Consider the following 13,218-nt stretch of genomic DNA (forward strand, 5'->3'; position numbering starts at 1 on the left):
TGTGAGGTCCGTTTTTCATTACAGTATTGCAGTTTCCGAATGGCTTGTTTAGATAATTAATCAATCAGAAACGATGTCGCGATGCCGCGGTATCCTGGTGGTTTGACCTATCTATAGCCTCTTAAGCAGAGGATCGTGGATTCAAATCCGGACTCGCACCTCAAAATTTTACGAAATTCATGTGCGAAATTACATTTCTAATTTACTACGAGCTTTACGGTAAAAAGCAACATCGTCAGGAAATCTGCACACAGTGATGAAGAAATATATTGGTGTGTGTGAAGTTCCCAATTTGCAACGGGCCCGCGTGGGAACTACGGCTCAAGTCCTCTCATTCTAGGAAGAGCCCAGCAGTGGAAGTATATAGGTGGGGATGATGAATGACGAAACCTGATGTCAAACGTCAAAGTTGCCAAATAGACGTCAGGCATGCAAGTAATAATAATAATAACATAGCTTTATTTATTCCATATTTTAAATAATATAGTACTTTAATTATTTTAATTTTTATTGCATTTTTATTATATAATATTAAAATTTAAATAAAAAATATTAAAAATATCATGCAAATACAAATTTTGTAATAAGTTAAAAAAATTAAGTATTATATTTTTTCCCTGAATTTAATGAATTTATATCATGCATCGATGTATATTTATTATATGAATCCCCTTCGAGTAAGAGCCTTCTTGAAAGAATCCCGATAATCCCGTTTTTGCCGGTCTTCCGCTATTCGTGTCCAATTATGTCCCTCTACTGCTACGTGCGTACTAACAGCTAATTCACTAAGTACTCGTATATCTGTAGTGAGATAACTCGTCTAGACAAGAGCGGAGTAACACACTGTACTCGGCTGTACCAAAAAATATAAAAACTTACCAATAAAGCCAAGTTAGGCACAATTATAGTCGCGTTCAAATCCAAATGATTCTCCTCCGGTAAGTATATGGGGTAGCGTTTGGCGATGTACGTGAGCGTACTGTTCTCGTTGAACCTCACGTTTGAGTGGAGTAGCTTCTCTCTGGAACAAAAACACCTTTTTAAACCCTTAATAAGGCCTCATTTATTGGAGCATACTACCTCAGAATCAAAAGCAGCTACCGAATACATACCTGGTATTTTTTTTAAAGCTAGTCGTATTTTTAACCCCCGACGCAAAAAGAGGGGTGTTATAAGTTTGACCGCTATATGTGTCTGTGTGCCTGTATGTCTGTGTGTGTGTGTCTGTCTGTCTGTGGCACCGTGTCTCTTAAACGGGTGGACCGATTTGAATGCGTTTTTTTTAAAATTGAAAGCAGGTTTTCTAGCAATGGCTCTTAGACATGTTTTATCAAAATCGGTTCAGCCGTTTTCGTGATATTAAACTTTGAAGTGACAAAGTCGGGGGTTTTCCAACTTTTTGTATGTTAGGTTATTAATAATTACAATGGAAATTGTGACTCATTACGAAACAAATAAGGTTCAGTTTCCAACTTAATGCAAGTGGTCGTTAAATCGCCTCTACCTTATTAAGGGTTAATGAATATAAACGATTAATTTGCTCATTCGCAACCTTACGATAGCTACATCTATGCAACAAAATGTCCAAGTAAGAAAACACGCAAACCCAACTATCACCACCACCACATAACACTGTCGCATTTCTAACTTAACCAGAGTTCATCTAACAGAGCAACACAACCTTAAATTATCGTGCCATAATAATTTAACTTATGCAATTTAAATAATAGAATTATAAATGTTTAAGTCTAGTATTTTTAAGCAGTTTTTAGACAGGTACGTAGGTTATCCAACTTTTAGTTGTGTAATAGAATTAGGTTATAATTTCATACATAATAATTGTGGCTATATCCTACCAGGGTGCATAATTTTTGTTAGTTCTAGTCAAAATAAATGAATACTGAATACTAAACGGTGCTTGAAGATGAGTTCTGTTAGACCTCGAGACGCGTCAGTGTTTTGTGGTGGGAGTTGTAATTGGGTTTGAGTTATTTGTATGTCTTACTTTGTAGAGGTAGAGGGGCAGCACGAACATACATTTGTAGCATAGACGTAGCCGTAAGGTCGCGCGTGAGCAAAGGAATTGATTATAGTTTACTAACCTTAACCCGCGGCTTCGCCCGCACTAGAAATAGCTTAAGGCCGCCTTAACTGAACTGTTGTATATTACCTATGCCCGTGCAATTTTTGAAATATACAACGACAACAGTTTACTTACACGATTCCTGTTACCATGGCAACGCAATAAATAAATGTCTTAGAGTTTGGTCTGAAAAGATTACGGTAACAATTTGAAAGGACAACGTTCGCTCGCATAACGCCATCTACTAATTGCAAAGAAAGTTAAAACGTCACGTCATCTTGAGAGCTGTGGTACGTCACCGCCCTTGGACGGTGCCTTATATTCTTGTTTAAACTTAAAATATTACCCCAAGAGAACGCATTACCGGGGTATTAAGTATCCCATGTCTCAATGCAGATCTTTGTCTATCTGTACGCCAAGTTTCAAATAAAACTGTTGAGTCGTTATTACGTGATTGAGTAACAAACATCCAAAAATCCAAACCTGCAGACATCTTCACAAACTTTCACATTTATAATATTAGCAGGATTGATATGGACTCAGTAATGCCTCATTCAATAAACAACCTCTATCTAACACAAAACATAGATGGCGCCGCTTACAAGTAAACGACAGGGCCCAACTCCTGCACATCCAGCTTGGCGTCCAGCCCCTGGACGAACCGGTCGTGGTTGGTCACGTTGAACACGTACACACGCAGGCGCACCTCGTCCGGCGGGTCGGCCCACCAGTCGTAGGGGGGGAAGCCTGGAAACGGGATACACAGTCGAAGTATTAATAAACCATTTTTAACCCCCGACGCGTAAAGAGTTAAGTTTGACCGTTATGTGTGTCTCTGTCTGTGGCACCGTAGCTCTTTAACGGTTGGGCCGATTTGAATGCGGTTTTTTATTTGAAATCAGGTTTTCTAGCGATGGTTTTTAGACAAGTTTCATCAAAATCGGTTAAGCCTTTTTTGCGATATTGAACTCTGAAGTGACAAAGTCGGGGGTTTTCCAATTTTTCGTTGGTTAGGTTATTCTTTCTTTCTTTCTATCAAGTAATGGGTGACCGGCCCGGATAATACCAACATGGAAATACCGACCCAGTTTTTAGTGTACATGCCCTTTACATGCCCATAGAAACTCATACCTATCAGTTTGACATGAGTTTGTACGGGCGTGTACACGAAATATTGGGTCGGTATTATCCCGGCCGGTAAATAGTAAGATTGGTTTTTTGGAATCTTTTTGTATTTTTTATTTCAATTCCAATTTTTTACTTTTACGGTCATCCCGTAAAGCCAAGCCAAGCTGAGATATGAGGTGCATAGGGGAAATTCGTGTCTGTACCGTTGACCAGCAGTGGTGTAGCGGTATAGCACGCGGCACGGAATACCGAGGACCTGGGTTCGATTCCCAGTGCTGGTCTTATTTTTCTGGTTTTTCTGTGCATCTATATTTCAGTTTGTATTTTCAATTCCGGTAAATAGTGTCCCGTCCCCCCCCGAAGTAATAGTCGGATTAAGTGACATTTCTTGACAGAAGTAGGAAGCTGAAATCCCTCTAATGTTATAAATGCGAAAGTTTGTAAGGCTGTTTGTTTGTTTGTAACGTCTACACCGCTGAACCGATTTAGATAAAATTGGGCAGGTATACATATAGTCCCGGGAAAGAACCTAGAATAGTTTTTATCCAGGAAAATTGCATAATTCCCGCGGGATAGTATGTATGTATGTATGTAAGTACTTTATTGTACATAAAACACAAAAATAATACAAAAAGAAAACAACAAAACAAAAGAGTACTTACAAAGGCGAACTTATCCCTAAAAGGGATCTAGTAGTAGGCGATAGTATAGCGAAACACTATAATAAGGTATTTGACTATTTTGTATATGTTTTATAAATTAAAACTATACAATGCCTGTTATCGAATAGAAAATCAATTTTTAAGCTACCTTTACAAATGACAAGTTATAAAGGTTTGAAATTCAAGATTAGACAGAGAAAGACATACTGGCATGTGACGTCACACGCCAGTACCGCCATACTTGCTGCATAGAGAAAAGCGTTTGAGAAAGAGACAGGTATATAGATTTTCAAAAAATCACTATAAATCCAATTTTCAACCGATTTAAATTTTCTCTTCGCTAAACACTATCTGTTTATCTATATTTTCATAATAATATTAAGATATGGCAAAATCAGGAGTTGTCAAATACCGTATTCTACGCGGACGGAGTCGCGGGCGCTAGTTTTTAATAAAAAAAATACAAGCTTTTTTGCTGACTGTACTTTTTGTTGGCTGTACTTGTCATCACCATCATCATCATCAGCCGGAAGACGTCCACTGCTGGACAAAGGCCTCCCCCTTAACTGATGTACTTGTATTGACATTGACACCCAAAATACATTTGCATACCAAATTTCAAGTCTATGCCATTAACCGTTGAAGAGCTACGTCCTGCGGAGACGATCCTGGCCGGGCCACCAGGATGCCACTACCAGATTATTGTATTGTCACGCAATTTAGATATGTATGCCAAATTTCAAGTCAATCAAAGTCAAAGTCAAAGTCAAAATATCTTTATTCAATTTAGGCTACAACAAGCACTTGAATGAATGTCAAAAAAATCTACCACCGGTTCGGAAAATCTCTGCTGAGAAGAATCCGGCAAGAAACTCAACGAGGTATATATTTTTTTTTTAAAACAGATTTACAATATTATTAAATGACATGTATACATCACAAGTATTTAACACAACTTTATTTTTAACACAGTAGGTTCGCTATTTGAAGGGATCGCTAATGCGGATCGGAATTATTTCCAAATATCCCTGTCCATGATATAATCATTAACTTTATAATACGCCTTTGATATTAATGTCTTTTTGACAATAGATCTGAATTTTGTATCCGTTTCATTTATAATATTTTTTGGAATTTTATTATAAAAACGTATGCAATTTCCCAGAAAAGACTTTTTGGTTTTAGCCAGTCTGTATCTGTTCAAACTACTGAAAGTTGGTCGAATTTAACTTGCAAGATTTGGTTACAGACAGACAGACAACGGAACAGGTGAAACTAAATAAAGGCTTGCAAAATATATACGATTATTACTACCTACTTACTTCTGAATTCTGCATTTTTTTGGCATTTGTTTGTACTGATTTGTGATGTCCAATAGATGGTACCTGGGCGACTAAGCTTTGCTCGGGCTAAAACTCTGAGAGATATGACCACGCTAGATCGATTTTTTATCCCTTAAAACCCCTACATATCGAATTTCATCGAAATCGTTTTAGCCGTTTAAAGTTTAAATTGCTCGTTTAAAGGTATTAGATTAGTATTATAATATTGTATTGTTGCACCTCTGGTCTGGAGTTAGCTTGCCATTTAGACCACACAGTGGCCAAAGAAATAAATTATGTTAATAAAAGTAAATAGAAATAAATTGGTAAATGGAAATAAGTTGTGTTAAATACTTCTGGTGTACACATATCATTTAATAATATTGTAAATCTGTTTAAAAAAATATATACCTCGTTGAGTTTCTTGCCGGATTCTTCTCAGCAGAGGTTTATCCGAACGTGGTAGATTTTTTTCAACATTCATAAGTGCTTGTTATGGCCTAAATTGAATAAAGATATTTTGACTTTGACTTTATGCACACAAACATACACTGATGCTTGAAAAACTTAACCCTCCTTCGGGCATCCGCAGCCGCGTAAAAACGGATTTGTTCTATAATTACCTGGTCTCATATTAAGTTTCTCCCACAGCATGAAATCCAGAGGGGTGAATATGCATCCCCCCACAGATATGGTCAGCAACAGGATCCCCCACACACACTGCGCCACCGAACCTGCAACCAACACAATACACTATTAAACTGGCGACTCTCTGAGCTTAACGACTCTCTGCCAAGTCTGTTGCGGCGCATGCTTCTTGGCAACGATGGCCTTTCCGAAAGCGCTGGTAGTTAAAAAATAAGTTTTTGCTAAAAAAAACTATTTTAATACAATTCCAATACGATTCCACAGGTTTGTGTTCTGGTGGACCCAGACATGCCATCTACAATATTTTTTTGTTAAATGTCATTCTTAATACAAGATTTTTTGTTGACTGTACTTTTTGACAACTTTACTTGCATTGTCACCCAAACTACATTTGCATACCAAATTTCAAGTCGATGCTATTAACCGTTGAAGAGTTACGTCCTGCGGAGACGATCCTGGCCGGACTACCAGGATGTCACGACCAGATTCTAGTATTGTCACCAGTATTGTCACGCAATTTACATAATATGCCAAATTTCAAGATTTACTAACATTCGGTACAAATGGAAAATCGTTCACTTGAATTGACCATTTTGAATTTGGACCAAATGAATATCGACCAAAGCAATTACGTATTCTGTGATATTACTTGATTTTTATCGTAATGGCTACGGAACCCTATCTTGGGCGTGTCCGACACGCTCTTGGCCGGTTTTTTTGGATTCTTTTTGTAGTTTGATTGTTTTGTCGAATCGGACGGTTCAACACAAGCTTTGCTAAGCTTACTTTGGGACTAGGTCAATTGGTGTGAATTGTCCCGTGATATTTATTTATTTATTTTTATTTATTTATTTTTCTACCTCAGTGGAGGGTACCCTAGTGAGTAAAACTACGAAGGTCAACTCAGCAGCGTCGTGGATCCAAATAAACACGTAGGAAGTTAAAAGTACCTACCTCCCGTGATAAACGCTAAATGGTCTGTTAGGTTAGACAAAAAACAATTGCGTCGCAACTGTTTATAAAACAAAGGTTCCGTATTTTAAACAGATTTCAATTGAAATAAGTGCGTGTTAAAAAATATATCTTTAATGTAAGCTTTTCTTGCTGATTGTACATTTTGTTAACTTTACTAACACTTACTACAGTCTTAAAATCTATTACCAGAAAAAGAGCGTATTTTCACGGCACTTACGTCCTTTTGTTGAGAAGCGCAGTTTTTCGGCAATAACTCAAAAACGGTATATCCATTCATGATGAAACCAATTTTCGTTAAAAATATTTATTAAGCGTTACCTTTCCATATTTTTTGCATATTTTTTGGACAAACTGTTTACAAGATAGAGGGGGGGGACACAATTTTTGCTACTTTGGGAGCGATTATTTAAAGAAATCTTCACTTAATCAAAAAAGTTTTCGTGTTGTGAAAGGTAACGTTTAATAAATACTTTCAACATGATCGGATATACCGTTTTTAAGTTATTGCCGAAAAACTGCGCTTCTCAACAAAAGGAAGTAAGTGCCGCGAAGATACGCTCTTTTTCTGGTAATAAATCTTAAGACTGTAGTAAGTGTTTTAATTGTAATATAACGCACATAATATTACTTGATTTTTTTCGTAATAGCTACGGAACCCTATCTTGGGCGTGTCCGACACGCTCTTGGCCGGTTTTTTATTTTACTTAGTATTTGTTGTTATAGCGGCCACAGTAATACATAATTTGTGAAAGTTTCAAGTGTAACTATTAAGGCAAGAGATAGAGCCCTGTGACAGACAGACGGACAGACAGACAGACAGCGGAGTTTTAGTAATAGGGTTCCGTTGGCACCCTTTTGATACGGAACCCTAAAAAAGTATGTAATCGACTTGTTTACGCATTAATTATGTAAACAAGTCGATCCAAGGCTTTATTGTGTACACGCTTCGATCGAATGACAATCGTTTTCAGCACTTTTCTGTCACACAGCATAAGACGAGGGTAGAAAGAGACGGAGAATGCGATCGCAAACAATCAGTGCTTTAGTCGATACAGCCTCTGATCCTCAAGGGTTTTTCTGCGATCATTAGGGACCCTTGAAAAAGCGACAATTTGTTACGGTGTTAAACTGTATAACCACTATAGTTATTCATATCCAATGGTTCCATTATCTCATTTTTAATGTGGCATTGTGTTCCTTTTGGCTTCTGTTATTCGCGATTATGGAAATTTAATACACTTGACCCCCTTTAAGTTTGACTGTTTTCATAAATAACTAAGTCTGCTGTACAAAAAAATTGCGCTATAATTTTGTTTGTTAACCCCCGACGTAACAAAATCACACAGACTTCGCTGGTTCGGCCACCTACTACGAATGGGAGAGGATCGGGCTGCCAAAAGAGCGTACGTGGGACGACCGACTGGTCGCCGCCCGGTTGGGCGACCCAGGTACCTCTGGGCGCTGGGGACAGTGTCCAGGCGGATCTGCGACGTCTCCAAGTCGACGACTGGCAAGAGGCTGCGCACGATCGGGACAGATGGCGTGCTCTCGTTTCGGAGGCCAAGACCCTCTTTGGGTCCCTGAGCCAAATTAGTTAGTTAGTTAGTTAACCCCCGACGCAAAAAGAGGGGCGTTATAAGTTTGACCGCTATGTTTGTCTGTGTTTCTGTGTGTGTGTGTGTGTGTGTGTGTGTGTGTGTGTGTGTGTGTGTGTGTGTGCGTGCGTGCGTGCGTGCAAAAAATTTGCAAAAATTATGGAAAGGTAACGCTTAATAAATACTTTCAACGAAAATTCGTTTCAACATGATCGCGCGGATATACCGTTTTTGAGTTATTGCCGAAAAACTGCGCTCCTCAACAAAAGGACGTAAGTGCCGTGAAGATACGATCTTTTTCTGGTAATAGATTTTAAGACTGTAGTAAGTGTTTTAATTGTGTTATAACGCACATAATAATACTTGATTTTTTTCGTAATGGCTACGGAGCCCTATCTTGGGCGTGTCCGACACGCTCTTGGCCGGTTTTTATTTGAAAGCAGGTTTTCTAGCGATGGTTCTTAGGCATGTTTTACCAAAATCGGTTCAGCCATTTTAATATATATATTATGTTTTGAGATATTGATCTGTGAAGTGACAAAGTCGGGGGTTTTCCAACTTTTAGTGGATAAGTTTCGCAATGCAGTTTGTAATACCAGTAGCATTGTACATTTTATTTTCACGCCAACGTGGACCACTATCTTGTCTCCCGTGGAACCCTGGGGTCCACCTGGACCATTTTGGGAACCTCGCTGCTCTAGATGCACTGACAATTGCGATCAACCGGTTGATGCAAGTGGCAAGTTGACGTTCATTGTGGCGTTCTATCTAAGGGGGACTTAACCATACAACACCGCAAGTCCGGCAAAAAAACGGTCCGTTGTCCGGTGAAACAACGGACGTCTACAAGCGGCCTCAGGGATGCAAATTCGACAAAACTATGATAGATAGGCAACTAAAGGGTGTCCCAAAAAGGACGCAAGATTTGAAATTGATGAAAAACACATATTTTTTTCGTTATAATATATTTATATATAAAATCTTGAAATACATAAAATAGGGTTATTAGTGGAATAATACGTCAGGCAAATGTCCTCCTAGGCTTTGCTGGCACATACGCACTCTTTTGTCAAAATTTTCTATGACCATTTTGCATAGATGCGGCTGAATTTATCCAATGCAGCGTCGAATTTCCTCTTTTAAAGCATTGCCATTTGAACGGTTTGTTTTTGGACGACCAGTGGAATGAACACCATGAATTGATCCACTCTCCCTGAATTTTACAACCACTCTGCTCACAGTTGATGAAGTCAAGTCCATACCGTACGACCATATTTTGCACGGAGTTTTCGAACCGTAGGTACACGCCAAACTTCTTTTGAAATATTGTTCAATAATAAAAACGCGTTGATCCTTCGTATAACCCGCCATTTTTACAAACCCTAAACATTCAGCTGTCAAATAGTTTTTTTTAGGGTTGCCAGCACTAAAATACAAAAATGGCGGCAAATTGAAATCTTGCGTCCTTTTTGGGACACCCGATATGAAAATAAAAAAGTGAAAATTAAAAATGAAAAATTGATTATTTCCCTTATTAATTAACTAGTCTACAATTTCCTTTAGTGGTAGGGGATAATATATAGAAAGGTCACAGTCATGTTAAACTACGATAATATTCGGCTTTAGATACCTACCTACTCATACTCATAATTATATGTACGAGTATTACGACTTTATCTTGTTCTATTTCCATACTGTTATTCCGAGGACCTGTCCGAGATATGGTCATAATAACACGCTTAACGCGGACAAAAACTGATTTATCTATAAATAGTCACAACCGGTTTCCTTATGCTTATAGCCATAATAGCCAATCCAATGACGTATTACAAATATGACGCCACGATACCAAAAAAAAAACCCTTCCATTAAAGTAGAAACCGGTGAAAAACAAAACCTAACCTCTTTAATCTTTATCCTACACGATAAAGGTGGTTTTCGCTAAGTGTTTCATATTTCGGACTGCATATTTGTCTTTGTTTTATTAGGTTCTTTTTAGTATGCACTTCGCGTGTTAGATCCTTGGTTTGATTAAGCTAGGTCGTTCATTGTCGTTACACTGTAAAAGACCGGTGAACTCAAGTGTCCTAGTGCTTAATATGAATAAGGTACAAAGGTCGTTCTGTGACAATTATAAGATTAACGGTACCTACTTAATTAATGCTTTAAATCCATGTTTTTTAACCTGTTTATATTATATGACCCCTAAGTATCTTTACATGATTTTATTTAATTTGCCCTGTTTGTTGTTGTTAGGTCGAAACTTGCAAGTTCAATATGACCCACTTCTAAAGGTCAGATTAACTTGAAATTTGGTATTTTTTATTTAACATTTTCTATTTCTATTCCTCAATTATAAGAAAATTGTAACAAAAAAATTGAACCGACTACAAAAACCATGAAAATAATTTTCTACCAGTCTGAAGTCGGTACCTCAGCACGAGCCTGCAGGTGTGGACCTATAGTCGCCTACCCCACCTTCGCACTACCTACAGATTGGGCTTCAATCACTCCTGCTGGCTCGTGCTGAGGCACCGACTTCAGACCGGTAGAAAATTATTATTGAAAGCAATCGTAGACGAACATGAAAATTTTTTTCAAATCGGTTCATAAATGACGGAGTTCTGAGGTAACAAACAAAAAAAAATACAACCGAATTGATAACCTCCTCGTTTTTTGAAGTCGATTAATAGAACTAACCTAAACTTTAAATATATACATAAAAATAATAATAATAATAATAATGAAAACTAAAAGAAATCCAATAAAATTATAATATTATAGTATTAAACTATATCTATGCCAAAAATCACTTTGATCCGTCGACGTGAAAGACGGACAAACAAACATACAAACACACACACACACACACACACACACACCACACACACACACACACACTTTCGCATTTATAATATTATATATTACCTATATTATAAGCGGAGCGACGGATTGACGTGATTTTTGGCATAGATATAGTTTAATACTAAATGTAATTATATGTAAAATGAATGACAATGCAAGTACAGTCAACATAAAGTACAGTCCGCAAAAAAAACATGTAAGGTCAGGGTGGCCAAATCCGTCAGCGGGGCATTTCCGTCTAACGGCGTTTGTGGCTATTCAAACAGCAGTACACGCTTACTGACTCCGTCAGTAAAGCAGAGAGAACATTTTATACCCACAGACAAAAACAGATGGCGCTGTCTAGCCAGTGAATGGAAATAAAACGGCTTTTAAAGTTTAGTTGCGCTTCGAACTCGAACACGAGTGTAGTGTGCTGTTGTGTTTCGTAACGGTGCGATGAAAAAATGTAGGTTTACGGCTTACTAAGTATGTTTATTATATAGTTCGATATGCATGTTTGTTGGTACTTTTATAAATTTTCAATTATAATCTGTTGGTGAGAAACTATGGGTGGTTGAATATTGATATTAACGAAATGATCGAGTAGACAAATCCGTCATGTGCCGGAATTTCCAATTTCATATATTGCCCACCTTTTGATTGACTTAATTAAAGAATAATATGAAATTAACATTAATACGATTTTAAATTAAAATATTGTAGCAAACATAATAACATTGTACTTCGGCTGGACCTTACTCAACAGTGGCGCTAACTGGTGAGCACAAAAACAGCCCATTATTTTAAAAAACGTGTCAGTTGACGGATTTTCCCTAGGGTTTGGGAATCTGCTTTAAAAGGTTTACTTTACTCCTGGTTGTAAAAATAGGCCGTAATTGCCCCGAAAAAATATATTTGCCAATACAATCTAAAATGAACCTTAAATTGAGGTCGCTAGAGTTTAGTTTCGAGTAAGAGTTCAGCGGCATTTGTTCACTTGACGTATATGTTTATAATACGTCACCATACAACAAGAAAATCGTAGGTTGACGGAATAGCCACAAACCGTCGGGAAAATCCGTCAACTGACATGTTTTTAAAAAAATCCTATTAAAATGACCAGCAGTACTAGCAATTTAATATGAGTACCTGTATATAGTTAAATAAATGTTTAATCTATTACAGTGATCAGGTTTATTAAAAAGTATATCATCTTAGTTATGAGCAGCCAAAGTAACTTATCAAAAGTTATGACGGAAATGCCCTCCTTGACCTTATTAAAAATGGAATATGTAAATGGTACTGTAGCGCGCGCTGTTAAATAAAAGGCTATACCCTGAAGTTGGTCCCATATAAATTTGGAAAATATTCCAACCCTAAGGGTAGGTAAACAGGGGATGATTAATTGTTCACTTACTGATTTAATGTATGACCACGCATAACTTTTTTACAGATAATTATTTTTTTAATGGGCAGGGTCCTCCGAGTCAGTCCCATATAAATTAAAAAAAAAACCGGCCAAGAGTGTATCGGACACGCCCAAAATAGGGTTCCGTAGCCATTACGGAAAAATTAAGTAATATTTTTTCAGGATTTCGTATTTTACCGACTGCCCGAAGGAGGGCTATGTTTTTCTAACGTATGTATGTATGTATGTATGTATGTATGCCCATTTCTTTGGTCCTTTCCTTTCCTTCCTTTCCTTTTCCTTTGGCTGCACTAAACGGCTAGACGGATTTTAACATATGAGGTATCATTGGATTGCCTTATCTGTCGGAGTGACATAGGCTATATAATATTTCAATATGGCGTCTGCAAAAAAAAATATGGCGGAGGAATGAAAAAAAATATTTTGTATTGTAACAATATGGGTATAAAATTAGCCCATTCTAAATATATATGGGTTATAATACATAAATATCAAAAAAGTGTAAAATAAAACATTAAATTAAAAACAA

The 13,218-nt window shown here is 37.4% G+C and overlaps 1 protein-coding gene across 1 annotated transcript in view; it reads right to left on the reverse strand.

Moving 5' to 3' along the window:
• Positions 1–13,218, reverse strand: part of LOC141443987 (scavenger receptor class B member 1-like) — a 61,043-nt gene that overhangs the window by 22,600 nt on the left and 25,225 nt on the right. The window contains exons 3-5 of the mRNA XM_074109432.1: positions 5,819–5,929; positions 2,686–2,830; positions 880–1,021 (exon numbers count right to left, since the gene is read on the reverse strand). Coding sequence (XP_073965533.1) covers positions 880–1,021; positions 2,686–2,830; positions 5,819–5,929 — 398 coding nt within the window. The remainder of the gene's footprint in view (positions 1–879; positions 1,022–2,685; positions 2,831–5,818; positions 5,930–13,218) is intronic.

The sequence above is a fragment of the Choristoneura fumiferana genome, chromosome 28, assembly GCF_025370935.1.
Source record: "Choristoneura fumiferana chromosome 28, NRCan_CFum_1, whole genome shotgun sequence".
In the NCBI taxonomy this organism is placed as follows: domain Eukaryota; kingdom Metazoa; phylum Arthropoda; class Insecta; order Lepidoptera; family Tortricidae; genus Choristoneura; species Choristoneura fumiferana.